The following is a 25784-nucleotide window of genomic DNA, read 5'->3' as shown; positions in this document are numbered from 1 at the left end:
GAAGGCGATTGGATCGCTGTGATTACATCAAGTTCTGTCCCAAGGATAGACTATTATCAAGGGCAACAGCAAGCAAGCTTTCGAAGCCAAAAACAAACAAACAAAAAACACCTTGGTTTTGTGCAAGAGTTCTGAATTTAGTGGCAATCAGCAATCAGCGCGATAATGCGTCGTTCTTAAGGGTTCTCACTGCTCAAAGCTTCTGTGGCACACTCACCTAGGCCTGCTTCTCTTTCGCTGGGATCAGGCTTGGAATCTTGAGCAGAATAACGTACTGGGAAGGGACGTCGTGCAGGTCAATTCATCACTACTGATAAAGTGACGAGGTGAGTACTTTGGCTAGCAGCTCTGTGTATGCAATATGGCAAAGCATGGACCCACCCTCTTTCCAAACAGACACAGTAGCGCCCTAGTGGATCTAAGGGACTACCCTTGCAATTGTGAGATCTTAAGTCAGCTCGAGATAAGGGGGTATGAGCAAGCTTTTACTGATGGCGAGCCTTCAAATAAACCGTAAGCTTATAGCACTCTCTCGGATGAAGAGATACTACTTCCCTAGGCCCGGTGTCTGTATCTTTTTATTTTTAAAAAAAAGGTATGATATACCCAAGCAACTGACTGCAGGAGAAATCTGTAAGCATTAAACCCGAATCATCCTAGTGGATGTCCACTGCATGCACATGCAGATAATCGCAGATAAGCACTATGCCGGAAGAGTGACCTTTTTAGTTCGATCAGAAAGCCGGCAAGTCAGTCCATTGTTTCTTTTTCAAGAATAACTTTCACGCGATGAAGAGAAGAATGGAATAGATTTGATGTACTCCGCAGCCAGAAATGGCAAATTCCGGATTTACTTCGCTTAAAGCAGCGTGCATTTGATGAACAATTTGGAGTAGGGTGCTTTGGTGGAATTGAGTATCTACATAGTGCTTCTTGTCAGACCGTTTTAGATATGGCCAACAATTTTCACCACTGGCATAAGGCTTTATTATGCGCCAACAGCTCAGCATTTACTCGGCCATAGAAAGACAGAAGTGTTGGGAGTCGTGATGACACGACTTACAAAAGCAAATAGACGAGTGGGAGTTTCTTGACAAAAGAAAAAAAAAGTCCTCTTTACTAGATCTCTGAGAGTGGGCAGAAAGTATCAACTTGACGACACGATAAGAAATTCGTTTTGGCTAGACCTGGCTGTGACCCTCCGCCCGCCCCTTATGAGGGGAAGGTCAGACCTCTACGACCCTGGGCCTGACTCTGACTCTCTGCGGTTCCTTGAGGGTCTCCCATTACGACCGACAGCAAGCCGCATATACAGTGCCTTAACTATTTAGGACAACCCGTCAGTTATTTTAGACACTAATCAATCTGGAGCAAAAGAATCACGCGAAAAGTGATGCTTTTTACCTATTTGTCTTGTTTATGGACCCTCAGGGTTACCAAAGAGTCACCAAAGGGTCACAGCCAGGTCTAGGGAGGCGGCTCGCTGGGATGGCCGGCTCGCTTTTGAACTACGTTGACTTGTCTCATAAATCTCAACAGAGTTATCAGTGTCCGATATCTTAGATTCAAAGATTTCTCGAACGATAGTTTTGGGTAGTCTAGTGAGAATGTCCACCATTCCCGACCTCCAGAGTATGATCACCTAAAGCGATTCCAATCGTGTCCGCCTTCTCTCCGGTATAAGGGTCGCCTAAAGCAGGGAATTAGCATTTTAAGCACCCAGGGTAATGCCTCATGTATTCTTACCGTAAATAGGATGCACGAGTAGACCTTGCTCGAAGGCGTCGAAAGAATGTTCTGCCATCCAGTGCTCGAGGGGTTCCCACTTGACACATTGATGTTTTGCTTTATCAACGGCCAAAGGGTGTTTTTGTCTTATTTCAAATATTAGCATCGCCGCCATAGGCTGGCCTGTGATAATATCTTACCCAACTCCCCAGTAAAAGGGGATGACTGTAGTATCGGCGTTGCATTGTACATATTGCCTCAACCAATCAACACAGTGTTCTAAGTTTGAATCGGTAAGCATCAACTCCTTGAGAAAAATACTGGGGTTTAGCTTCTCCAGCCTCACTCACCAGTATGGTACAAAAGGCGCGCGTCATCTTCTTCAGTCATGTTAGGGTAGTAAGAATCCCGATGAATGTAGTGATGGAATCTCTTCAGGCAATGCAGCCCATGAAATACCGCTAACGTAGCAAAATAACCAGATCCATCGGCAAGTTGGATGACGCTGTCATCATGGGCGAATGGGCCAAGTTCATCTCTCTGAAGACGAATATTCTGGTCTACAGAGACAGTCAGCGGAGCTGGGCTTCTCGAGAGGTCATCAAAGGATTGACAGCGTCCGTACGTTGCATGATGCTCTTCCAATCTTCGGCAAGCTGGGGTGTCGGTTTTCCGTTGAAGTGTCCTTGTTTTTCAGGATTCAAGGTTCCATTGGGCAGATACACAGGTAGCAAATCTAATTGTTGCCCCTCATATCTGATAACATCGCGAGCAGGCGCTGTTGGGGAGGTGTTAGCTCTGTGTTAGATAAAGTCACGACTTCCCTCTCATGAACACCCACTCTCTTCGAAAAATGGGTAATGGGAGTATTGAAGATTAAGCCAGGTGTAAAACACCAAACCAAATATCACGTTCAGCGATAATAAGAGAGCGTTCACGCAGATAGCGATTTTGTGTCGCTGGAGCCAGGAACCATCGCGGTGCTTGAAAGGGAAGCTGTCTAAGCCATCGTCTTTGAAGGGAGTTTCATCTCCGCCGTGAAGCAAAGATTCCACGGAGGCATTATCCTCAGGATTCAGACTCGAATACTTCTCCATTGAGGCCTAGGTCGAGTGGTGCTGGCAGCTTGACTTCTATTCAATGATATAAGAAGTGAATATATCAAAAATGTAATCCAAAAGTTGTTAGGATTGTCATTAATCTCATGGCCATAACAATCATACTGGTGGATAATATAGGAGCGGGGCTCTGATCAGGCCAATGGAATGCTATTCGTAAGCTTACGTGCAGGGAAAGGCATAATACACTCGCTGGCATATGCTATAGACAGGGGACAGCGGGCTTTGGGCTAGCAGAGCAAAGGCTACATGTGACTGAGCAATTTCAGCTAAGGTGATTGGTACATCAATGACACTTGTCTAAAGCCCCACATTGTATGGGCGAATAAGAAGTGAGAAAGTAAGCATGCATAGAAGCACGAAATGGGTATGCGCAATAGCCTAAATATGCATCTAAGCTCGGTGTCTGGATCGAGTCCATGAGAGGGTAGACCCTGGCGCGAGATACTGGAAATCTACACCATGAACATCTTGTCATCACCTGCCTTTTCTTGGTGTTCACGATTTTAATAATAATACAGTGCTGGGAAAAAGGGCCAGAGAGAGAAATATAAAAGCTGGCAATTTTGCCCATTTGTTACATCCACACATCAGCTTTGACAAACATCTTGTTTCAACATATCAGCTTCATCTCCTGAGGTCCTTCGCTAGCCTGATTTTGAATCAAGATCACTCCCTAAGATGCATCTTGCCAGCACTATCTACATCGCCTGTGCTTGGGCTATTGGAGCACAGGCGCTCGTTGTACACTCTCGTGGGGAAGCCGATGAGGCCTGGAACATCAACAAGCGCGCCGAGGCCGATGAGGCCTGGAATATCAACAAGCGCGCCGAAGCCGATGAAGCATGGAACATCAACAAGCGCGCCGAAGCCGATGAAGCATGGAACATCAACAAGCGCGCCGAAGCCGATGAAGCATGGAACATCAACAAGCGCGCCGAAGCCGATGAGGCCTGGAACATCAACAAGCGCGCCGAAGCCGATGAAGCATGGAACATCAACAAGCGCGCCGAAGCCGATGAAGCATGGAACATCAACAAGCGCGCCGAAGCCGATGAGGCCTGGAATATCAACAAGCGCGCCGAAGCCGATGAAGCATGGAACATCAACAAGCGCGCCGAAGCCGATGAAGCATGGAACATCAACAAGCGCGCCGAAGCCGATGAGGCCTGGAATATCAACAAGCGCGCCGAAGCCGATGAAGCATGGAACATCAACAAGCGCGCCGAAGCCGATGAGGCCTGGGAAATCAGTCAGTATATCTACTCAACTCCTTGACCCAAGAACGTGCTAACCTTTGTAACTAGGTAAATGAGCACACAGTTAAGCAGGAAACTTTGATTGTGACATGTTTTGAGCGAACATGGATGATGATCAGAGTTTTCGAAGGGTTTTGAAGCAGCACTGTTGATACCTGAGCACATGAAGGCGGATTTGATGTCGGTACTGCGAGGTTGTTGGTGCTGTTGAAGTTCATATAGCCTTATGAATGCATATTGAACTAAATATTTCTTGCTATCTTGCTTTAGCTGACGCGATGAGTTGTTTCTAATTTGCTTTCTCGGTCGAAAATCTTAGGGTACTGAAGAGGGAGATGCTCGATGGCAGTCTGACAGGCAGACGGGTCGAGATAGACAAGGAGTCGTACACTCAGCAGCGTTGTGAAATAATGGAACAGCAGGATATATTAAATAAAGAGCATAAGGGCCAAAAGAGCGTATACCCCCTGAATCAATCTAGCTGAGATCTCCATTCCAAAACATGAGAAATGAGGCACGAGTAACTAACGTATTCGGTAAGCGAGCTGCACATGTAAACCAGCTGTGCAGCCCAAAACACATAGTAAAAGTGATAAATTACAACTTGATATCTCAACAATTGTGGTCTATAATCACTTCTTCTTGAAGCATACTATATTTTAGGTAATAATTAGTCTCTTTAAAGACTTGAAAGAGTTTTTACAACACAGGGGCTTCTCGCATAAACGTGCTCAATGAGCATATTTCATCAAGATCGCTTATTGTGCTAGCTCGACCTCACAGCTCTCGCGCTTTCTTTCCGTCGCTATTTCCCCCACTACAGTACATATAAAAAACAATTCATTGAAAGAGAAGATGAAACCTCGAAAGCGGTCGAGGGTTCTGTTCCGTAAAAGAAGTGCCTTGTTGCTGTTGTTGTAGGAAGCCTAATTCTGATGTGCGTTTCAATACCCATCTTTTGAACAAGATCAGATCTTGCTCAGAGATGGTATATACTGGACTGAAGATGGTTGTTGTGTAAAGTCAGGTGAAATTAAACAAAGGGTCCTGAGTCCAGTGGATATTGTCAAACCACGCCATGAAATCAAAATTACCGTCCAAATCACAACCGTCGTACCAATCTTTACATAAATCAATATCTGGAGTCAAGGGAGCCGATTGGGGATATTCGGGGGAAAGAATTCGATCGAGCACCCGACGAATGAATCTCGCCCCTTGTTGAGCAACTTTATAACTCCCTTCATGTGGACGCACCAGCGAGGTCAGATGGGAGACAAAAAGAATGAGCTTTTGGATAGTAAGTGAACGAAATTTGGCAGGTAACGGCGCTGGTGATGAATTCGATATCTGAGAGCTTTGCCCCGAGAGCAGGTTCGAAGTCAGGATGCCTGCAGCAGGAAGACCAATGTAGCATAACTGGAGAGAATTTATGTTATAAGAGAGGCCCTATATCAGTATTGAGGGGGGTAGAGCAATCTTACATCCCACGACATATTCGCCACCAAGTGAGCAGACCGGGTCTGCATAGCAATAATGTCTAATAGCGTGGTCACTATTTCCAGGGAGATTTCACTAAGACCTTGTGAGTTTATCCCAAGGCGCTTTAGCAAGATACGATGCAGAAGAAACTCCTGGTACGTAAACTCCATGTGAGCGAAGGCGCGGCCCTCGTCTCGTGTAGAGTTGTAAGCACCCGCTGCAGCATCCTGGGGAGACCAGTGCATAAATGAGGGAAGGTCTTGCTGCATTTTACGGGATTCTTGAATCAACCTTCTATATAGTTCCTTGCGGTCAGTCCCTGATATCAACATAATTTGAACTCTATGAGACACGAACTCAACTTTGGCTGGAATATGCTGAGTTGTAGGACTCAAAGACAACTCTAGGATACTTTCTCGCAATAAGCTCGTTAGTAGCACGATACGAAGCCTGACGCCAACGGTCAGATTTCCTTCGGTGTTCCAACCATTCGCGTCGAGATTCTGTAGTGCCCTCTCTCCTTCGCTTCGTGAGAGGACTATCGTCTCGTAACTTATATCTAGGGGAGGCAGAATACTACAGTATCGAGAGCATATCCGTGGAGGACGCCCTAAGGAGGTCGCTAGCTCCTTATCAATTGCGTATGCGCACACCATGACTCGCTTTCGTATCTCCACTAAGAAGAACGGAAAGTCTTCTTCGATGTCTTCATCGGATTGATGTAAGCCGAATGCGTATACGATGGTAGATAGATCTCCGAGCTTTTGCCAGACCCTATAATCTAATCAAGTTTTAGCTAGTTATTTCCTCTCTTTTCTAAAGGGTAATATCAAAGGGTGATTACCGCTATCGCCAAACATCGAACTTAAGAGAACTATTTGCTGGGTCGTAAACCAGCAAAAGGGATCGCTAGTCGTTCTAGCACTACTGCATAATTGGCAGCAAATCTCACTAACAGCGGTGGCGATATTTCTGAGTTGGCTCTTTTCAAGCTTCCAGGGGTTGCGATGCGTGAAGATCGGGTCATCATCGGGTGTATGGAATAATGCTGTCCCTAATAGGGCGAAGACAAGTCCAACTGTCTCCCATCTCGCCGTTATTGAATCGAAATACTCAGAAAACTTCATTGTTGAATGTGTCTGGATATCTTCGGATGTGTTGACAAATATTTGACGGGACAAGGTGGCTAGCGATGCATGCGTATCCTGAGAGTTGCGGACTGCGCAATCATACATTTGCTCCATGGAATTGCACAAGGCGCGAGTCAAGGGAGGGCCTAGAAACCATCCTGGGGATATCTTATTCTTTAATTCAATGATCTCATGGAACCAACGGATCTTTTGCAAGTGTGATAGAATCTGAACTCCTAGCAGCACCTGATTGGAGTTGCTTAGTGGATATGTAGCTGTTGGTACTGTCACTGCTGGCAGACTGCCTGGTCCTTCAACACGCAGGGTGTCTTCATACTCCCTGAAAATATCTTGGGGGAGACCAACCCTAGAATTCCAGGTCCCAGAGTCTGTTTCTCCTTTGCAGTCCATTGCGCGATATGCTGATCGCGTAACGTATTCCCCACATCTGTAACCGGTGGCAAGTCTGACTGTGGGCTAGGCGTGGGTGTGCTGGAGATCATTTGATCCACTCGAAAAACCAATTGATTGTCCGGGCGTTGTTGCCTCGTGGATCTCCGGGAGACCACCCTGAAGGCACGTGCGCGCGGCTGAGTTAGTGGAGCGGGATGGTAGAAGCAGCGTTCGGCCTGGCCATGACAGAGACATCGACCACAGATGGGACTTTGATGGTCGCATCGTAATTTGGACTTTCGGCAAGGCTCGCATGATGGCAGCTGTCCATTTCGACGAGGTGTTGCCATTTTCACTGACCGGATTTGTTGGAACGGAGTAAGGATAGAAGCCTGGCTATAATCCGGTGACGCGATACTGATAAGACACAGTCGAGGGTTTGAGGATATAAAAGAGGGGAGGTACTATATTGCTTTTGCTGCAGTGGAGAATGGGGGTCCAGGGGCCTCGGCATCGGACCTCGGAGCCGGACCTCAGCATTAAATGTCATATCTTGGGGAAATCCAACCGGAACTCCGATTGGACAGTGAAACAAGACCGATAGTGCCAGCGGTCATGGATGTGGCCAACGACCTTCGCTAAGCCCTGCCTTAGCACTGCAACATCATTGGAAGGATCAACTTAGCACTTCACGAATTAATGTCCACTACCGTAGCCTTAACAGCTATTCATCTTGTGCATTTCCTTGCGTCGAATTAGTGCCACACCCTTTTTACAAATGTGATTGGAGCGGAGTCCTGGTGAAGAAGTGCATTTGTACAGGGGAAACTAAACTGAGGACAGCAAGAGGGAAAGGAAGAAAACATGAAGCTCGAGGAAGGTCAAAAAAAATTCCATCCTTCGCCACATGCTTTCATGCCAGTTCTATCGTTCCTTATCCTGTCACAAAATATGGCTGAAGCGGCACCGAAAAGAGACCCGCGGTTAGACCGGCACTAATGAAGCAATTCATTAAGGGGTTCTTAAACAAATGCAGGGGGTGAGATAGCGGGCTCAGGCTCTAGTCTTGTTAGAAGCAACTACAAACGAGCTATTGGCCTCGTTCTAAGAAGTACCTTTTACCCCTATATGGCGCTTTGATTGGGCTGGATGGCGGGCCGTCCCTACTTTTGGTCTGTGTGTGATAAGGTGCGATCGGCTAGATCATTCCGTCCAATAGAGTACTGTCACATAGCCTGTCTAGCGCCATCAAAGGCTTAGTACGGCAAAGTCAAGGTTACTTTAATTATAGGTCTCCTGCAAGTCTCTGGACCAGGAAGCAAACAAGATACCTAGGTACTGATAAATCACTCGCAGACCGCAGCGATATCGGTGTTACATGCACCCTCTTCTTTGGGCCATACAGTGAGTGAGCCATTATGGTTACAATCATGGACTATCACACACGAAGAAGACTCCAAAATCGCATGGCGCAACAAAAGTTTCGTATGTAATATGCATGCTACGATTAGTTTGAAAACTAAATGAAATATCTAGGGGAGCGGAGTAAGAAACAGAAACATTCCCCGGCAATTCAACATCAGGACGACAGCTCTCCACCAGTTTTGAACTATTCCCCGGGTGATCACATTGGTCATTATGGCGAGATTGCTGCCACCGAGACGTGGACAGAAACTGCCGTACCGTCCTTGATTCCAGGGCCCCTGAACTCTCATTTCTTCTCACACCAAAGCTCGACGCTCAATACCATTCCAGGGGAACTGTATACACCCCAACAATACCTCGAGCACTCGGGCCTGAATAATGATAAGCCAAGTTTCTCTAATCCCCCTGAAATGTTTTTGTATCCAGAAACCCAGGTTCGCTCGTTTCTGACGTCCATATGTACACTGTTTTGTAGGAAAGAAATAACTAACGTTGGCGTTTGCAGGGCACGAATGGACTGTTAGAGCTCGACTTGACTCTTGCGGGACTAGCGACGGGTGGTTCTGGACAGAGAAAAGAACCGCCATCTGAACAAGAAACATCAAATCTAGTGTCAGCTGCGATGTCGCACACGCCGGAAATAGTATTGGTTGGCAACCAGGACGGCATTTATTCCCCGCTTGACGATGATGAATGTGTAAATCTTCCCCTTTCTGTTTCACAAGGTCACCTTTACCTAAAACATAGGCTGATACATTTCGCAGCAGGCTCCCGACGATAGGATGAAAGATAATGCTCTGTTGGTACTGCAGAGCCAGAAGGTTCACTTCAGGAAACAAGCACAGGAGCAGATTCGCAGGTTGATCTCAATATATGATCTTGGGGTTTTTCTGCAGATATTTCCCTCCGATCCTCGTCTGAAGAAGGCGCTTGAGACCACCAATGATATATTCTCTTCAACATGGAAGTAAGTTGTGTTGAGATTTGTGGCCGCCGGCCATGCTTTATGCCATGAATGAGGCATGACGGCTACCACGATGTTTCATTATCTGGGAAACTAAATTAGGACTATCTTAAGGCAAATATTTACAGTCTATAAGGAGATTCACATACAAATGAGAATCTCCAGACTTAAACAACTCGGTAACTCATTCAAAAGTTATCTATATTGTACATTCCCGGTCGTCATCATTCCCCACCTTACATCGTAACTTTTAACAAGTTGGAAATTTCATCAGCATCATAAGGCTTCATGCAATATAACAGGCCGTGGAAGCTAAACATCAGGCTCAGCGGACAGCCTAAATCATAGCAACATAAAGCAAGACTATACGTACAACATACCCCATATAATGCATCGCTTTGTGGAACTTCCAGTTTCATATCTAGCAATCGAGATTGTAAGATGATGTCCAGCCGCTAACAAATTGATCCATTCGCGTCTTATCATTAAATCAAACTTTGTTTAGCTTTCATATAGGAGAATTGTGAGAATTCTGTGGAATTGGATGACCCTGAAGTGCCAAAATTCTTCAGACAGGATGCTGATTGCACTACGCACGAGAGTAGGGATCAATGTCTAATGTAATGATATCAGTAGTGACTCTGGTTGAGTTATTGATTGGTTGGAGAGAAGAGAGAGCTAGCTACTGAGGGCGACATAGATGGTGCATCAGGTGATGCAAACCCATAAACAAAAATGGCCATGACTGCTCATCACTGGGTTAAATCCACGGGATGGAGCTCCCCGCCACAGGGCATAGTGGGCTTCTAACCATCACAAACTCGTGTTGAGGCGCTTGGATGTTGGCCGAGGAAATGAATGGACAAATATCAGCACTAGGCCGATAAAAGAGGTTCCTGCTCCTTGTCGTTATTTCCCCGAGCCGGCGGTCCAAGCCGAATTTGCCAGATGGCAGCGACAGCCATGACGAAGAAGAGTGATGCCTGTAAAAACGGCAGTCCCATCCAGGCATTTCCGAGATGCATGCCCAGCCGAAAGAGATTGGCGAACAGTGGACCTGCGACAAGCATACCGACCGACTGTGCGATGGCAATGACAGAATACAAAGTGCCGACATGGTCGGGTAGTACAAGTGCTGTGGCCAGACTGCGAGTAGTTACCAGGAATGATGAGCCAATTGACAGGATAATCTGGCCGCCAACTAAGATGGCTGGTTTCGGGGCGAGGAAGATGGCTGCGAAACCGATGATTGAGAGGATACCGCTCCACTTGCTCATTTCATGGTCTCTATATTTCCCATAGAGATTTAGGTATCTGATAGCAAAGCCGGATAGGCCTGGCATTAAGATTGAGTAGGTCAAAAGAGAGACTATCCCTCGCAGCGAGATTAAAAGACTCGACTATGGTATTGTTAGTTTCAGGTCACTCAAATGAGAATGACGAACATACGCGAGCAATGCTCCAGTCAAATTTCTTTGACACATACTGCAGAAGTAGGTTTGTGGATTGCCGGCCTATAATCGTGACAAAAAATACAATAACCATAATACACACATTGGAATCTGACCAAATGAACCGGGTCGACTCGATAAATTCACGGACCTGTCAAGTAAACTCTTGAAGCACTTCTTTCTTGACACGTTGCTGCTCTAGTCGCTCATTTTCGGTGGCCTGTTCTGTGTCTGTTGGAATTGATCGCTTCGCTTTTGCGTCTTCAAGTGTCTCGGGGAGAAACACGACCGGGATGGTTCCTAGAATTATAAGACCGACTCCTATTACTTGTTGTAGCAATGGGAGGGATGCGGTTTCTGAAAAAATTCTGTATATTAGTCCTAGAAGAACCACGATAACTAACAGCTTTAAACTCACTGTTAACTGCCTCGCTAGTACCGCGCCGAAGGTCGTAAGGTCTTATTGCTCTAATTATCCCGACGGCCAAGCTTAGCCGCTGTAAATAATGGAGGTATGTGTAATACCTAAGTGGTTTCATAGGGTGAGTAGTTATTCCGGAATAATATGAGTCTGGCTAGCGGCAAATTAGTATATTAAGTTTGTCTTTCTTGAATTTTAGTCTAACGGAACGACGTGGTAGGGAGACACGAGCCACGAATATATCCTCGATAGAATAAATATTTGCTAAAAATGCGTCGTTAAGAATTGCTATTATAAGTATAAGGACAACTATATCGAAGAAAGGTTGTTTGACTTTAGACATTAGGAAGATTTTTCTATTAGATAAATTAGCTTAGCGTAAAATAGAGCCTTATAATCACTGACCTCTTTGGTTTAGTATAATAACCCTTAGTATACTTTAAATCAATTTCTATTATAAGATAGTCACGAATACCTCTAGGGTTCAGGAGTGAAATCAAACTAATCTAACAGTAGTAAAGTTTTTTTAGATTATCTTCTCTAAGGTCCTAATATTCGTCGTGTCCCTTAATTTTATCTATACTACCGAAGAAATATAAGATATTAGTCCGCTCGTTTTAGTTAATATAAACTAGCGCTCCTAGTCGACTACCGGTATATACTAATACTAGAAGGAGGAAAGTGAGTTAAATTATTTAACGACTATCGGGATAGGGGGTTATATCTCTTATCTAATAGTGGTAGAGAACGATATATAAATTATCAACGTCTATTATAGGCTTCTCGCTAATAGATATATCGAGATTATAACTTATAACTAGATACTCCTTTATATACTATTAGATTTTAATTAGAAAGTGAGTAATAGAAGAAATAAAAATGACTTATATTATTGATATCCTAATAACTCTTAGTATAAAGATTTCTCCCTATAGTTTTACGGTAGAGCTAGCACTATTACCTCTAGCTCTTATATAAACTACTAAACTTCTTAATCTTAGAGTTATTAAGAATTCACTCGAGAGAAACTATAACGTCTCCCTTGTATACTATAATAAGAAATTAGAGAGGATCTTACTCTAAATATTTATAGTGCCTATTTAGATTAGTTTTAGAAGGATAAGAGATTAGATACTTTATAACCTAATCTATCTTTTTTTGATTTTATTAATATTATTCTTTATTAATATAGTATATCGTTTTTATATAATGCCTTTCTTAAGCTATTAACGACGTCGCCGGTAATACTTAGGGCTATAAGCTAGCTTCTTTCCACTCCTAGTAGTATTAATAATAGGTATATTATAAATCAGAGTAGGTAGGAGGTAGTGAGAAAAGTAAAGGATAGTAAAAAAAGAAGATAAGAGAAAGAAACCTATAATGACTAAGATCTAGAAGACCTAGGGATTAGAAATTGATGATATACTTATAAGTCTTAGGTGAAGCGCTCTAAGAAGTTCTATGACTTGACAGGGGAGGGCTCTTTAAATATTAGAATAGAAGGCTTGGATTAGGGGGAGGGTTTAGTATTAAACAGAAGGACCTTTCTATTTTTATAAATAGCGGCTATAATCCTAGTAGGTAGAACATTATGACGTCCCTGATAGTCAATAGTGAATACTCTAAGTGAAGGGTAAGCTAATCCCTAAGCAACTATGAGTGTTTAGGGAGCGCTCTCTAAGCACTCAGTGACTAGATGACGATAGCGAGTAGATGTTAGTCACGTGATATTGCAATGACTAAGAATCTGGTAAAAAGAACGCTTAAAATGGCGTCGAAGGTAGCCGTTTTCGGCGCTCAATTTACCGTCACCTAGCGTTGTGGTGTATTCATCAGATCTCAAAACTCCCAACTAATTTCGAGTATCGCAGTAAGTGAACTAAGGCTCAATCCGTCTTACTTTTCGCAAATCTGCCAGTGAATTGACGAATATCCTTCCCCCAAATGTAAACTGGTAAACCAAGTAATCCCAAAACAGCTGTAAGGGCACCGAAAGTACCAAATGCGCCATCGTATCCGTGACTCTCCACAAACGGCGTAGTTCCATAGCTCGTGCCAAAGGAGATAAACCCTCTAAAAGCGCAGATGATAATCAACATTGGGCCAGCACGCGCAGGGTAGCTATCAAGTAAGTACGTGATAGCCACGATGTTCGCTCCCACGAATGCAAAATAGTATGCCGCAATGGACCACACATAAATAAACCAATGATATTTCTCTGGGTGCTGGGCGCCCTGTCCGTAGAGAACGGAAGTGATTGTTCCAATGATTATTGGCAAGATCAAGGGCAAGATTCGAGTCTCTGGTTCGTGAATCCCACCATTGCGTTCTGCGCGCCAACGGACCAATCTGTCCGACCCTGTGCCTAATAGAGGCAGGGCAATGAGTGCAACAATTATTTGTCCACAACTAACGTAGCTAGTACTTGTATCTGGCCAGTTGTATGGGGCAGCCGTGAGGATGTTTCCGTAGGTTGTGGCCATGGCAATGTTCGTGCCAATGGTGAGGCCGTTGAGACACAGAGCCCAGAGGACATTTGGGAAAAACAGCAATTCGCAAGTTTGCTAAGAAATAATTCAGTCAGTTTGAGCTATCATGACTGGATCTTAAATGGGGATGAAGAACCTTGAGCACTTCCACTGCCTTATACCATTCAGGCTCTCCGATCCAAAGTCTCAAATCAGATTTCCAAGACCGTCTCTCAAAGTTCACATAGTCGATAGGAGGCTTCTCTTTGCAAAGAAGAATTCCTGCTTTGCCAGACTTGCTTGATTCCAAATCATCTTCAGAGGTACTCGTAGGTTCCTGATATGCGGATAACTCTCGAGTATACTTGGTCTCTGGTAGGAAAAAGAATGCCACAAAGCATTGAAGACCCGCGAGCCCTGCCCCAAGTCCGTACCAGCCTTGCGGTGTTATAGCTCCACCAATGGGACTGGCAAAAAGAGAATAAATGGTAGACAGCATAACCTGAACTGCCTGTTGCACCATGAGATACTTGCTTCTTTCATGTAAGAAGAAGACTTCCTAGATAGAGCATTCGTTGTGAATCAATGACCACCAGGCTCAAAGAACTGCTTACCTGTGTTATCATGGGAACCAAAGCTTCACTTTGTCCTGCCGATAGTCCAAGTATCATTCGAGCCGCCAGATGCCAGTTGTATGATGTAGCCGTAGCACAGAGAACAGCACCGACAACTAGTATCACCGTAGAGACCAACAACACTATACGACGACCAACAGCAATAGCAAGAGGCATTCCAACAAGATTTCCAATTCCCCTATTTCGGGCATGTGTCAGGACCACGACTTCTAGCCTAGATATTAGACTCTTGGATGTTCGGAGTCTCACATGAAGAGAGTGGGATAGGTCATTAGGGCAGAAATGTCTGCATAGTCTTTTCCTGCAGCACTGTATTCGGGGATATAGAAGGTAATCAAGCCTCCAAATCCAGAGACCATTGAGACACCCAATGTAGAGACTGTTTCATTACCGAAAATGTGTCAATTCAATTTGACTGAAGTTATACCAGGTAGTATCATCAGCTTTTCACTTACAGGTCGACAACACAATGATAATTACAAACTTCTGCCATCGAGACATATTCAAAGGATCTATGGAAACAATTAGCAAATGAAACTGACCAGTAATAATGCTGCAGACACCTCGAGGGTCACTAGTTGGAGCGGGAATGTAGACAATTGTGTCCTCTGTCAATTTCACAGTGCCCATGACATCCACTCTCTCTCTAGGAGCTTTCTTCTCTGAAGCATCTTCCATCACCTCAATATGCTGATCGGTAGCTTTGTCGGGATCCATAATGAAGAGATCAATGATATGATCCAGGAGAGGAAATACGACCGGTCTGGACCAGTATCGTTGGCGTTGGGCTGAATGTTTTGAAGAGAACGGGGAGTCGCTCAAGATTTATAGCCCCTGTCACTCTCTGAATAGATTAGGCTCATTTTTAGACCAAAGGCATGGCCATCGGGTCCACCCTCAACTCTAGATCCCCCACTGGGCCCAAGGAGGCGAGATTATCACAACTTGTCAGTGACTTCATGTATGGGATCGCGCTAGATTCTGTGAAAACTGCCAAACTGAGTCTATTTTGGTCCATATTTCCCCGCTTTCCCCAGACTTTGGAGTTGCGAAGTGGAGGTTGGCCTGTTAGTTTTCGCGGAATACGGCCGAGTGGGCGAGGTGTTTCCCCCACTCGGTAGATCTTGGGTGTTATGTGGGCCACCTGTGATGAATTTTGTCAATGGCTGTGAAGTTGAAGAGGATATCTTATAGGGAGACCTGACTCTGCCTGTCTGCTGCGAACAAGTCAGCCATTAGGGGTAGTAGGACTATAGGCACGAATAGCACATAGGGGGTTTGGAATGGAAGAAAAGAGTGTTTCTATTCTGATCTACTATGTGTAGGGAAGCCATAGTTTACAACTTATAGTTAGCTACATACTAATTACTGAATCATTCGTAGAATGCTGTTCAAACCGTGAGCTGCATATCTAAGCATCAGGGTACACATGCGATTATAGTCTCTCGAGTCGCTTGGTCTTTGGTCAACGAACTGTCGTCTATTCCATTGGTAAAAAACAATGTTTTCAAAATGATAGTAATGTTCATTCTGTTTGCTATATGAAGCTGAGTACACCTTTCCCGACCTAATAGGCTTTCACACCAGCCAACTTGAGCACCGTATCCGTCATGTCTGGCTTTTCGAATGGCTCAGCTCGATCTTTGGGACACACTTTGCCGTCACGCATCGGCTTCTCCTTGGTAGGACGAATGTTGCTGTACCAATCATGTTAGACTAGTCCGTATACTGTTCCATGGAGATATCAACTTACCAGTGTGGCCAGTGAGTTGTGCCAGTGTAAGCCTCAAAGCACTGTTTCTTCAGCTCCAGCACTTCGGGGGTTGCAAATCGTCTCGGTGTCATGCAAATGTACTGAACATGGCGAATCTGGTTGCCTTCTGGCAAGCGAGCGTAGTGCATAGTGCGCGAATCCCAGAGTACAAAGTCACCAGGCTCCATGTTGACCTTGATCAGCTCACAACCGTGCTCTTCAAACCATTTGACGTCCTTCTCACTGAACAGGAACAGGTCCATAAACTCAAGCTCGGGGGGTGGTGCATCCTCGTGGTCGAATGACTCACGCTTGTGCTTGAAAAACTCATCGAAAAGCTTCGATGAGCCCTTCATCAACATGAGACCACCGTCATTTGGACCATTTGGGGCATAGTTGAGTAAGCCCTGCACAGCTTGCATACTATAGGACATTAGCCTGTATAGCTTAGGCATCAAAGGGGCAATCAGCATACCCTTTGCGGTTTTGGTTCTGGTCACAGTGCGGCCAGGGACTCCAGTTAAGATCCTTGCGTCGGGGCAAAGAAATGTTCATCCCGTCAAATGAAGAGATCAACTCGTTGGTTTCCCAGAGCTTTTCAAAGATCTCCATCACCTTAGGCTCGGTTCGCGCCTCCCAGGCCATCTTCTCGTGGGGAGAACCGTAGGCAAAATACATGCTATCAATTCATTAGTTGATTCCCTGTATACTATCAGGGATACCTACCCTCCCTTGAAGCTAATCGGCAAATGATCCGCCGTCCAAGTACTTTCATCATTTTCATCAAAGCCAAGGTCGAAGTTCTTCAGCCACTGAATCTGCTTCTCGCGATAATGCTCGGCGCGCTCGGGGCTGATGACATTTTTGATAACGACACATCCATTCTCATGGAACTCGTCGCGCCAGTCATCGTAGTGCCGCGGGGTGAACGTAACCAGGTCATTGTTCAGGCTTTGCTGAAAAGCTGTAGCTTCGGTCTCGGTTGCTGACATGTTTGATATAGTCTAGACTTTGAATTGAATGGCTTTTAAGGGGATCTAGAATCCCATACTTCGACTTTCGGCGAGATAAATAGCATTCGGCTTGATGCTCTTTACGGAGTCAAATCGCCCTGGACTCGTTTTCCCCCACCCACCCCCCACTCGGCATCGACGGAGGATGTCCGATCTTCAATACTGAAGTCCTCTTCTCTCTTCTCTTTTCTTTGATTTTGTGTAATCTCCACTTCCCCGGACTCTTTGATCTGCAAATCGGCAAGCGGGGAATAGTGGTGGGGGAAATATGTCGGAGAAGATGCGAATGGAGCACGATGAAGCTATAATTTGTCAAGACATCAATACTTTATGTGTCTCTCTCATATACTTCATCTCTGCTATTCTTCACAGTCAATTCTTACATTACTCTGACTTTATTCTTACTTCATTCTTATTTCCTCATCTTGTGTGTCCTTGTCCTTGACCTTGACCTGAATCAATTCCATCTTACCATGCCTCCTCCTGTTCAATCGGCCTACAAGCGTATCTCTCAGCCCAAAGCCGGCGAGAATGGATATAAAGAGTGTCAATGCGGTCAATCCGAAGTTCTACCCGCCGGTTGGAATGGCTTCAACGCAAAGCCCCTGAAGTCAGATATCCAGATTGACCACGATGTTGAAATTGTTATGCGAGACGGAGTCCGCCTGTATGCGGATGTCTATCGACCAGTCAATGCAACCGAAAAGATCCCAGCGGTGCTAAGCTGGTCATTTTACGGGAAGAAGTACAGTGCCCTCGATATGCTTCCAATGTGCGTTTGGAACTGCTGCGTCCCACGATCCGATCTTAGTGGCCTGGAGAAATTCGAAGGCCTTGATCCCGAGCACTGGTGCGCTCGCGGATACGCAATTATCAGCGTCGACACCCGCGGTGCAGGCCATAGCGACGGTCAGATTTGCGTGATGGGTACACAGGATGCTGAGGATGGATACGATGTGGTGGAAGCTCTCGCGAAGATGGATTGGTGTAATGGAAGTGTTGGCATGGCCGGCAATTCTGCACTTGCAATCTCACAGTGGTTTATTGCGGCCCAGCAACCTCCATCCTTGAAGGCCATTGCGCCCTGGGAAGGGTCAGGGGATATTTTCCGCGAGCAATTCTGCCGTGGAGGTTGGTTCTCCATGAGCAACTTTGACTTGATTGCCAAGGCTATTGTGCGAGGTCCGGAGACTTCAGGTCTTGAGGATTTCGAAGAAATGTATCGTCGCTCACCTGTATCAAGCCCCTTCTGGGAAGACAAGCGAGTTGACATGTCTCGAGTGACCTGTCCAGTCTTCATCCGAGGATCAGATGTTAGCTCCATTCACACTATGGGCTCTGTCCGGGGGTATTTGGAGGTCCCTCATTCGAACAAATGGATTCAATGGGGTAGCAAGCAAGAGTGGTATGAGTTGTATAGCATACCAGAATCCATGCACGAGCTAGGACTCTTCTTTGACCGATATCTGAAAGGCAAAGATAACAACTGGGAGGAAACACCCAAAGTTCGATGGTCGGCACTGCAGTTTGGAGATCGTGAGGCGATCGACGACATTGTTCTTGACGATTTCCCAGCTCCCAACACGGAATACCGACACTTTTTCTTTGGAGACAACAAGAGTCTCACGGAAAGTGCACCTTCGACCTATCAAAAGGTCTCGTATGACTCCGAGGACCGCTGTAGTGTTGGCGAATTCAACTACACATTCGAAAGGGCAAGCCGACTGATTGGTCTGCCCAAAGCTGTGCTTTACATGTCCTGCGAGGACCGCGACGATTTCACTGTCTTCGTGATCTTGCGTAAGAAGGACAAGAATGGTAAAGACTTGATGCACCTCAACTTCCCATCCCACGCAACACCGGTCAAGTCGATCGACGAGATTCCAGAAGCAGAACAGGCGAGCCTGAATCTCCATTTGGGGTCCGTAGGTATCTTGCGGGCCTCACATCGGGAGATTGATTCCTCTAGGAGTATTCATCCTCAATTTCCTTTCCACCCTCATACGCGGCAAGACAAGGTGGCGCCCGGTACAGTTGTGAAGCTGGAGATCGGAATCTGGGCAATGGGCATGGACTTTGACGAGGGCGAATCCATCAGCGTGCGGGTAATTCAACCATCACCCACAGTTCAACGTATTGAATGCACTAACTTTTTCCATAGGTTGGGGGTCAGTATCCCAGTATTGCGGAGTATAAATCGTTTTCGAAGCCCAGACCAGAGCATGAGCTCAATCGGGGCAGACATGTTATCCATTGTAGCGAGGAATATCCTAGCTCCGTCATTCTGCCCTTTATCTGAGCACTGGAAGTTGCAGATACATTTCTGAGGGCTACCTTTGATGCTTCAATTATATATTATCTCCTTTGGTCTGTCTCCCTCATATATATATATTTTCTATCTGGGACTCATCTTAAAGTAGTTGCTGCATCGGCCAGATAGATGCCTGACCCAGTAGTATATTTAGTCCCATGCTAATCCTGTGAATTCCTCCTACGTATATTGATTAGACACATGAAAAAAGAAATAAAATCAGCAGCACAAACATCAAACTAATCCCAAGAAGAACCCGGGATTTTGATCGATGTGCAAAAAGAAACTCTCCCTCGGGGAATCGAACCCCGGTCTCCCGCGCTTATCGGTATTAATGACAAGCGGAAATCATCACCACTAGACCAAGGAAGATTGAATGACCGAGTTGCTGCTCGACCACTTGGCTGGTTGATGGAGAAAGTATCGTATCTTGAATATATAAGCCAAAACTGTTATCACAACACTGTCGCAATTAAGAGCACCCAACCAACCCTTCAGAAGTATAACACATTTCACAATAGATCAAACGTAAAAATGGATTTTTTTCAATTCTTTTAGATTCAAGTTTTAAGGTTGCCTCGAAGAGGATGCAAATAACAGCGCTGGAATGCAGTCATTGTCCATGTAAGAAAATAAAAATAAACATAAAAATAAGATATCGTCAGCTCATGATCGAGCTTTTTATCGTTTGTAGGGCAGTGATAACGCAGTTATGAGTCTGCCAATAAGTCCACCCCAACACCACGCAGGGCGCCGATCGCCCACTCGGGGTACTTGGACTTATCCCCTCCGTAGATGTCTGAGAAGAACTTGCGAAGGTATGCTGGGTATTTGTCTTCTATGATGGCCTGTCGGATAGCTCCCATCATGGTAAGCATGAAGTGAACGTTGTGGATCGTCAAACTGAGAATGTTAGCAAAGACCACATCATAATAGGATGAATCAAAACATACAGATGAGCACCGACTGTCTCTTTGGCGGTAATATGGTGCATATATGCTCGGGTGAGGCCGAGACCTCCTTGTTCAACTGGACGACAAGAGGTACAAGTGCAACCTTCCTCGATCGGTCTAAAGTCTTCTTCGAAGATTTTGCGACGCAAATTGATCGTACCAGAAGAGACGATCGCATCACCGAAACGCTAGTCGAAATCAGTACGAATACAAGAGAACTTTCGATAAACCTACCGCAGTACGTGTCGGCCAAACACAGTCAAACATGTCGGCACCTAGAGCCACTGCGACGACAATATCTTCAGGGTATCCCTAAAATCATTATGTTAGTAATGAAACCAAAGAGCGAGTATCAGAGACACATACCACGCCCATAACGTATCTAGGCTTATTTTCTGGCAGTAGTCCTGTGCAAGTATCCACTCTGTGATCGGGTCAGCTCGTTGATAGCAATATGTTGAAGAAGGTGGACGGACACTTTGCAGAACTCCTCCTTGGCCTCACCACCGGATAGACCTCCGATAGCAATTCCAGGAGTATCTCGAGCGACCATTTCCTCGCAACACTGTTTCCGCAACTCAAGATCCAGACCACCCTGGATAATACAGAATAGATTTTGTCTTTCCGGATACTTATGTTCTTCGATGCAGCGATCTAACCATCGCACAGAGCGCTCCATGGCTTCCTTGATGCGAGCATGATCTGGAGAAGTTGTGGCGATAACATCGTCTAGTTGCATGATAATATCTGAACCGATGGAGTTCTGGAGAGAGATTGAGTGTTCAGGGGTAAGCAACCTGTTGAGAAGTTAGTAAATTTGTCCAGTGCTAGAATCAAGCAAAGAACCTACATCGGCGAGCCGTCGTGAGGACTGAGGAATCGCACTCCTTCCTCTGTCACCGTTGCCAGCTTCAGCAGGGACACCATTTGAAAGCTAATTTAATATAGCCCGGTTAGTAAGAAGTAACTTCATGCTGAGGCATATGATATCTCACCCTCCACTATCAGTCAAGAGATTGCGATCCCAGCCTTGCAACTTGTGAGCTCCCCCGACCGAGTCTAGCACTGCCTGACCCGGTTTCAAGCCCAGATGGTATGTATTATTTAAGCAAAGCATGCATCCTGTATCGCGCAGCTGGTCGTATGTCAGGCCCTTGAGCGATGCCTGTGTCGCGACAGGCATGAAGATTGGCAATGGAACCGAGCCATGGGGAAGGTGGAGGGTACTGGCACGGGCTTTGGTAGTCTATGGAAATTATTTGACGAATTAGATCTATGCCCATGTAACGGAGAATAAGAAGGAACGTACTGAGCATTTGGCGTGACGGTCAAAGGTCAGTGCGGAGGGCATAGCCTTCCGGGTGGGCTCAGTGGTAGTGGACATGGCTGCAATGGACACAGATAGAGCTGTGCGTGAGGGTCTAGGAGATCTGGCCAGTCGGTAGCATAGCATGGAGCAGACAGTGGGGGTGGGATGTTTGCGACGCGGACATTTTATCTGATAAGGTGTTTGTCTGGTTTGCATTGCCTGCGGCTCTGGTTTTTCAGTTGAGGTTTGAAAAGTTATAAGATTCTCTTGAGTTAAATTATGTCTTTAAACACGGTAATTTCCAGTCATTGTATGTTCCATTTCAGTCTAAACAGAATTGTAACGTGCGGTTTTAGAGCTAAGTTATGACTCGGGTGTCAGGACTCACCAGATGAATCCTGTTGGCTTAAATGTAACGTAGTAGCGCTCTCTGATATATACTTCACCTCAATTGGGCTTAATATCGGTCGATTCTTAGTTGGAACTGTGTACAGTTGTTCGATTGCCGCACAGTACACCCAAGGGCGCCAACCCCAGACCCTCAACTCCAGTGTGGAGATCCGGGGAACCCCGATATCTTCGAAACACCCAATTGAGCCCTTCTAGAAAAAAATCACCTAGTCAAGCAATTCAAGCATTTCGAACATCGTTAGAAGCAGATCGGAAAGTATTGAATCCGATGCCCAACTATAATTGACCCAAAATCGGAGGAATGCCGAGTCAGTTAGTGCGGGGATCCGAGGCCGTTCACTCGAGCCAATAATGGAAAGAATCCAAAAAAAAGCAAACAAGCGGGACTCTCAAACCCCCCTGGGATTTTCCTACTTCTGTCACTCTTTTGTGAGCTTAGCAGTCCAGTCAATATGGTGGCAGAAAAGTATATCCCAGATGTGGAATATGCCTCAGAGGTCTCTTCTCTTCATTTACCCCTTGTTCCTGGTACGGGATTTTGACGTGTTCATGCAGACTAACCCCGATATAGGATGCGAGCCCTGAAGCTCTTGACCCTGTCCTAGAAGCCCGAGAAAAGGCGCTGGTCTGGAAACAAGATCTGCGGATCATCCCTTTGTGTGCTGGTATTTATTTACTTTGCTATCTTGATCGGTCAAACATCGGTATGCCTAGAGTTTGAAAAGCCAATTCAAAGCTAAGGTTGTTAGGAAACGCCAAAATCCTCAATTCGAATACTGGCAATGACCTTCTCACGGAAACGAATATGACCTCGTATCAATTTACGTGAGTGTGTGTCAATGATAGAATGCGAGGCAGACCGCTAACTTGCAAAGAATCGCATTGATGGTTTTTCTCATTGCATATGCACTGTTCGAAGTACCCTCAAATTACTTTCTGAAGAAGCTCAAACCAAGCGTATGTGCATCTATTCTAGCATGGCATCGAGTGGATTTCGGCCGGACTAACCTGAAATAGCGTTGGATTGCCTTTCTCATGCTCTCATGGGGTGCAACAACCATGGGTCTCGGAGGCGTGCATAATTATGCACAAGTAACCGGACTACGATTTCTACTGGGAGCCATGGAAGCCGGTCTATTTCCCGGGTTCGTCTACTACTTAACATTTTGGTACCGCAATTCTGAGCGATCGATCCGTGTAGCCCTGATTCTTGCCTCGGCAACCTTGGCCGGAGCATTTGGCGGAGCTATCGCATTTGGAGTGGGCCATATGAATGGTGCCCATGGTCTTTCCGCTTGGAGGTGGCTATTCATTATCGAGGGGGCACCGTCATGCGCTTCTGCCGTTCTGGTTTGGTTCTTTCTGCCAGATTATCCCGAGACTGCAAAATGGCTGTCTAGCGAGGAGAAGGAGCTTGCAGAGAGCCGTTTGGCCAAGGAGGGATCAAAAGGCTCTGCTCATGCCATGTCATGGGAGGATGCCAAGGGCACACTGACCGATTGGAGATTGTATGCTCATTATGCGGTGTACTTTGGTATATCTACCCCATTCTCGAGTCTCTCGCTTTTCACCCCAGCTATTACTTCGGGATTGGGGTACTCCAATCTCCGTTCTCAGTTGATGACTGTGCCTCCGTATGCAGTTGCCTACGTTGTGACTGTTGCTGTGGCTTGGTCCGCGGACCATTTCAATAGGTATGTCTTTTCGATCAAAATGAGATAACAACTGAACTAACATGTTATTGATAGCCGCGGTCTTCATTCAGCTGTTTTCTCATTCATTGGAGCAATGGGCTTTCTGGCATCTGCAGTTTTGCCTGCTAGCTCTTACCAGGTAAGAAAACTAGGGCACTAAATCCAGACACACCCCCAAAATGAAACTGATCCAATATTAGAGTCGCTATGGATGTCTCATCGTTGCAGCCAGTGGCTCCTTTGCATGTATTCCACCGCTACTAGGCTGGCTCTCCTCTAACCTCCGCTCAACCGCAGGCGCAGGACTTGCAATCGCACTGAATGTGTCATTCGGTGCACCGGGCCAAATTGTCGGAGTCTGGATTTACAAAAGCGACGAGGCAAAGAAAGGGTATCCAACTGGCCACTGGACAAATGCTGCGTTGCTGTTGTTCGTTACAGCCGGCTGTATCCTATTAAGGATATATTATGGCTGGAGAAATCGCCGTGGAGATGGAGCCAGGGATGGAACTAAATTTGCATACTGATTCAATGAGTGGGGAGACGTGCAGAGGGGAGATCGACATGTGGAAAGAATCGTTCTTGGCTTCCAGGAAGTAGAACCGAATGTGGGAAGCCCAGGCTACATCCGATTAATGAAGAAATAGAAACCAACTTAGTTAAAATATCCATGACGAATGAAGAACATCCACTTGGTGCATGGGAATGGATAATTTCTCATGTAGGGATTATGCAAGGCTTGGATGTTGCTACTATACATGCTACCCGAATATTCCCGACCAATTTATATAGCTCACAATGACCAGAACTAGCCGAAGATAGCTGATCATTGCAGGATTGGACCATAATTATCATCTGGTTGGCGTTCTTCACATCTAGCATCCACCACCGCCTCCACATGCACTCGCCGCTCCCGCTCCCGCGCATGCAGCAATAGCAGCATTATTGGAGCGGCGCTTCTTTTGTTTCTTTAAATATTTCTCGTGGTCTTTATTGTATCTGTAGCGACCATAGGGCTCATTGCCATAGGGTACTCGGCGAGGGGGCGGAGAGTCATATTGACCCTTACTCGATAAACCGAAACACATGGTTTTATTTTGGGCGAGGTCAGAGCTTCTTGAGGGAGGATCTTGGTTCTGAGGTATCAATTGTGAAATTCTCTGATCGAGACTGGAAATCAAATGTTTGAGGATATGTGGAGGTCACTAAGCGTAGGACCTTTGTCTCCAATTATATAGTGCACATTTGACCCCCACGAAGATGGGATGTTAGGTGTATGCCTAATTCGCAACAAAGTTATCTTCTTTTATATAGTGATTTGACTTGTGGGCTCGTAAATGATGGGCGACATAGCCACCGCCCGAACAGGGCTGAGTGTCATGGATGCCTAGATTGGGTGGTGGATCAGCGGGTTATTATGGTACGGGCGCTAGATCCAGCAAGAGCACTGACGATCAGTCAAGGCCCTGATGATCTTTGTATTTGTAAAGATTGATAATATTTCAGCATTCATAATTTAGAAAGCGATAGGATATTTTACATTGCATGTCGAAACAAGTACCAAGTCGAGAAACCCGTTGAAGCCTCAGGAAGGGGAGTTAGGGTTCGCTAAGGATTAGAGTTCAGAGCAATCCACGGTTCCAAGGTGAGTTAAAAACAACTCAACATCATGTTATACTTCGAATGTCTCCAGACCCCCCTATTTATCCCAATGTTAGTTCGGTTCAAATTGAAGATTGGCAAATTTCCCGTTAAAATGCTGCCCAACATGGATATGTATCGGAGATTAGCGTTTGGCTCGACACATGGCAACGCTATGCCACCCGCGCATATGCAATTTCAGCTGCCGGGAGGCCAATGCGGCAAAGA

General features: G+C 45.7%; 9 protein-coding genes across 9 annotated transcripts; 3 read left to right on the top strand and 6 right to left on the bottom strand.

The window, feature by feature from the left end:
- Window positions 1-1598: 1598 nt before the first annotated feature.
- Window positions 1599-2825, bottom strand: N7511_009717 (oxidase ustYa family protein; the record flags this gene model as incomplete). The annotated part of the gene is made up of 6 exons (XM_057132094.1): window positions 1599-1690; window positions 1747-1874; window positions 1929-2007; window positions 2079-2288; window positions 2354-2506; window positions 2570-2825. The coding sequence occupies 6 exons, from the start codon at window positions 2823-2825 to the stop codon at window positions 1599-1601; spliced, it is 918 nt and encodes a 305-aa protein (XP_056980082.1).
- A 702-nt stretch (window positions 2826-3527) lies between these two features.
- N7511_009716 (uncharacterized protein) lies at window positions 3528-4124 on the top strand (the record flags this gene model as incomplete). The annotated part of the gene is made up of 1 exon (XM_057132093.1): window positions 3528-4124. One exon carries the CDS (start codon window positions 3528-3530, stop codon window positions 4122-4124), a length of 597 nt encoding a protein of 198 aa, XP_056980081.1.
- A 1004-nt stretch (window positions 4125-5128) lies between these two features.
- Window positions 5129-7457, bottom strand: N7511_009715 (uncharacterized protein; the record flags this gene model as incomplete). Its single annotated transcript, XM_057132092.1, has 4 exons — window positions 5129-5521; window positions 5587-6365; window positions 6429-7054; window positions 7081-7457. 4 exons carry the CDS (start codon window positions 7455-7457, stop codon window positions 5129-5131), a joined length of 2175 nt encoding a protein of 724 aa, XP_056980080.1.
- A 2832-nt stretch (window positions 7458-10289) lies between these two features.
- Window positions 10290-11444, bottom strand: N7511_009714 (uncharacterized protein; the record flags this gene model as incomplete). The annotated part of the gene is made up of 4 exons (XM_057132091.1): window positions 10290-10896; window positions 10946-11098; window positions 11123-11304; window positions 11366-11444. Coding segments are annotated over 4 exons (939 nt in total), but the record flags the coding sequence as incomplete, so codon positions are not given.
- Window positions 11445-13254: 1810 nt separating this feature from the next.
- N7511_009713 (uncharacterized protein) lies at window positions 13255-15188 on the bottom strand (the record flags this gene model as incomplete). Its single annotated transcript, XM_057132090.1, has 6 exons — window positions 13255-13932; window positions 13994-14395; window positions 14451-14649; window positions 14721-14850; window positions 14927-14983; window positions 15035-15188. The coding sequence occupies 6 exons, from the start codon at window positions 15186-15188 to the stop codon at window positions 13255-13257; spliced, it is 1620 nt and encodes a 539-aa protein (XP_056980078.1).
- Window positions 15189-16038: 850 nt separating this feature from the next.
- On the bottom strand, window positions 16039-17216 carry N7511_009712 (phytanoyl-CoA dioxygenase family protein; the record flags this gene model as incomplete). Its single annotated transcript, XM_057132089.1, has 4 exons — window positions 16039-16168; window positions 16225-16647; window positions 16700-16903; window positions 16951-17216. 4 exons carry the CDS (start codon window positions 17214-17216, stop codon window positions 16039-16041), a joined length of 1023 nt encoding a protein of 340 aa, XP_056980077.1.
- Window positions 17217-17710: 494 nt separating this feature from the next.
- N7511_009711 (CocE/NonD family hydrolase) lies at window positions 17711-19536 on the top strand (the record flags this gene model as incomplete). Its single annotated transcript, XM_057132088.1, has 2 exons — window positions 17711-19342; window positions 19399-19536. The coding sequence occupies 2 exons, from the start codon at window positions 17711-17713 to the stop codon at window positions 19534-19536; spliced, it is 1770 nt and encodes a 589-aa protein (XP_056980076.1).
- Window positions 19537-20258: 722 nt separating this feature from the next.
- Window positions 20259-21954, bottom strand: N7511_009710 (tRNA-ribosyltransferase family protein; the record flags this gene model as incomplete). Its single annotated transcript, XM_057132087.1, has 8 exons — window positions 20259-20451; window positions 20502-20689; window positions 20736-20813; window positions 20868-20925; window positions 20978-21298; window positions 21352-21435; window positions 21497-21747; window positions 21811-21954. 8 exons carry the CDS (start codon window positions 21952-21954, stop codon window positions 20259-20261), a joined length of 1317 nt encoding a protein of 438 aa, XP_056980075.1.
- A 719-nt stretch (window positions 21955-22673) lies between these two features.
- N7511_009709 (uncharacterized protein) lies at window positions 22674-24442 on the top strand (the record flags this gene model as incomplete). Its single annotated transcript, XM_057132086.1, has 7 exons — window positions 22674-22742; window positions 22793-22925; window positions 22971-23046; window positions 23097-23178; window positions 23239-23915; window positions 23970-24054; window positions 24116-24442. The coding sequence occupies 7 exons, from the start codon at window positions 22674-22676 to the stop codon at window positions 24440-24442; spliced, it is 1449 nt and encodes a 482-aa protein (XP_056980074.1).
- Between the last annotated feature and the right edge of the window lie 1342 nt (window positions 24443-25784).

This window comes from Penicillium nucicola, assembly GCF_028828085.1.
Source record: "Penicillium nucicola strain IBT 29836 chromosome Unknown utg000010l, whole genome shotgun sequence".
NCBI classification, from domain to species: domain Eukaryota; kingdom Fungi; phylum Ascomycota; class Eurotiomycetes; order Eurotiales; family Aspergillaceae; genus Penicillium; species Penicillium nucicola.
The sequence above is the reverse complement of the archived record's forward strand: the minus strand, read 5'-3'. Positions and strand labels throughout refer to the sequence as shown.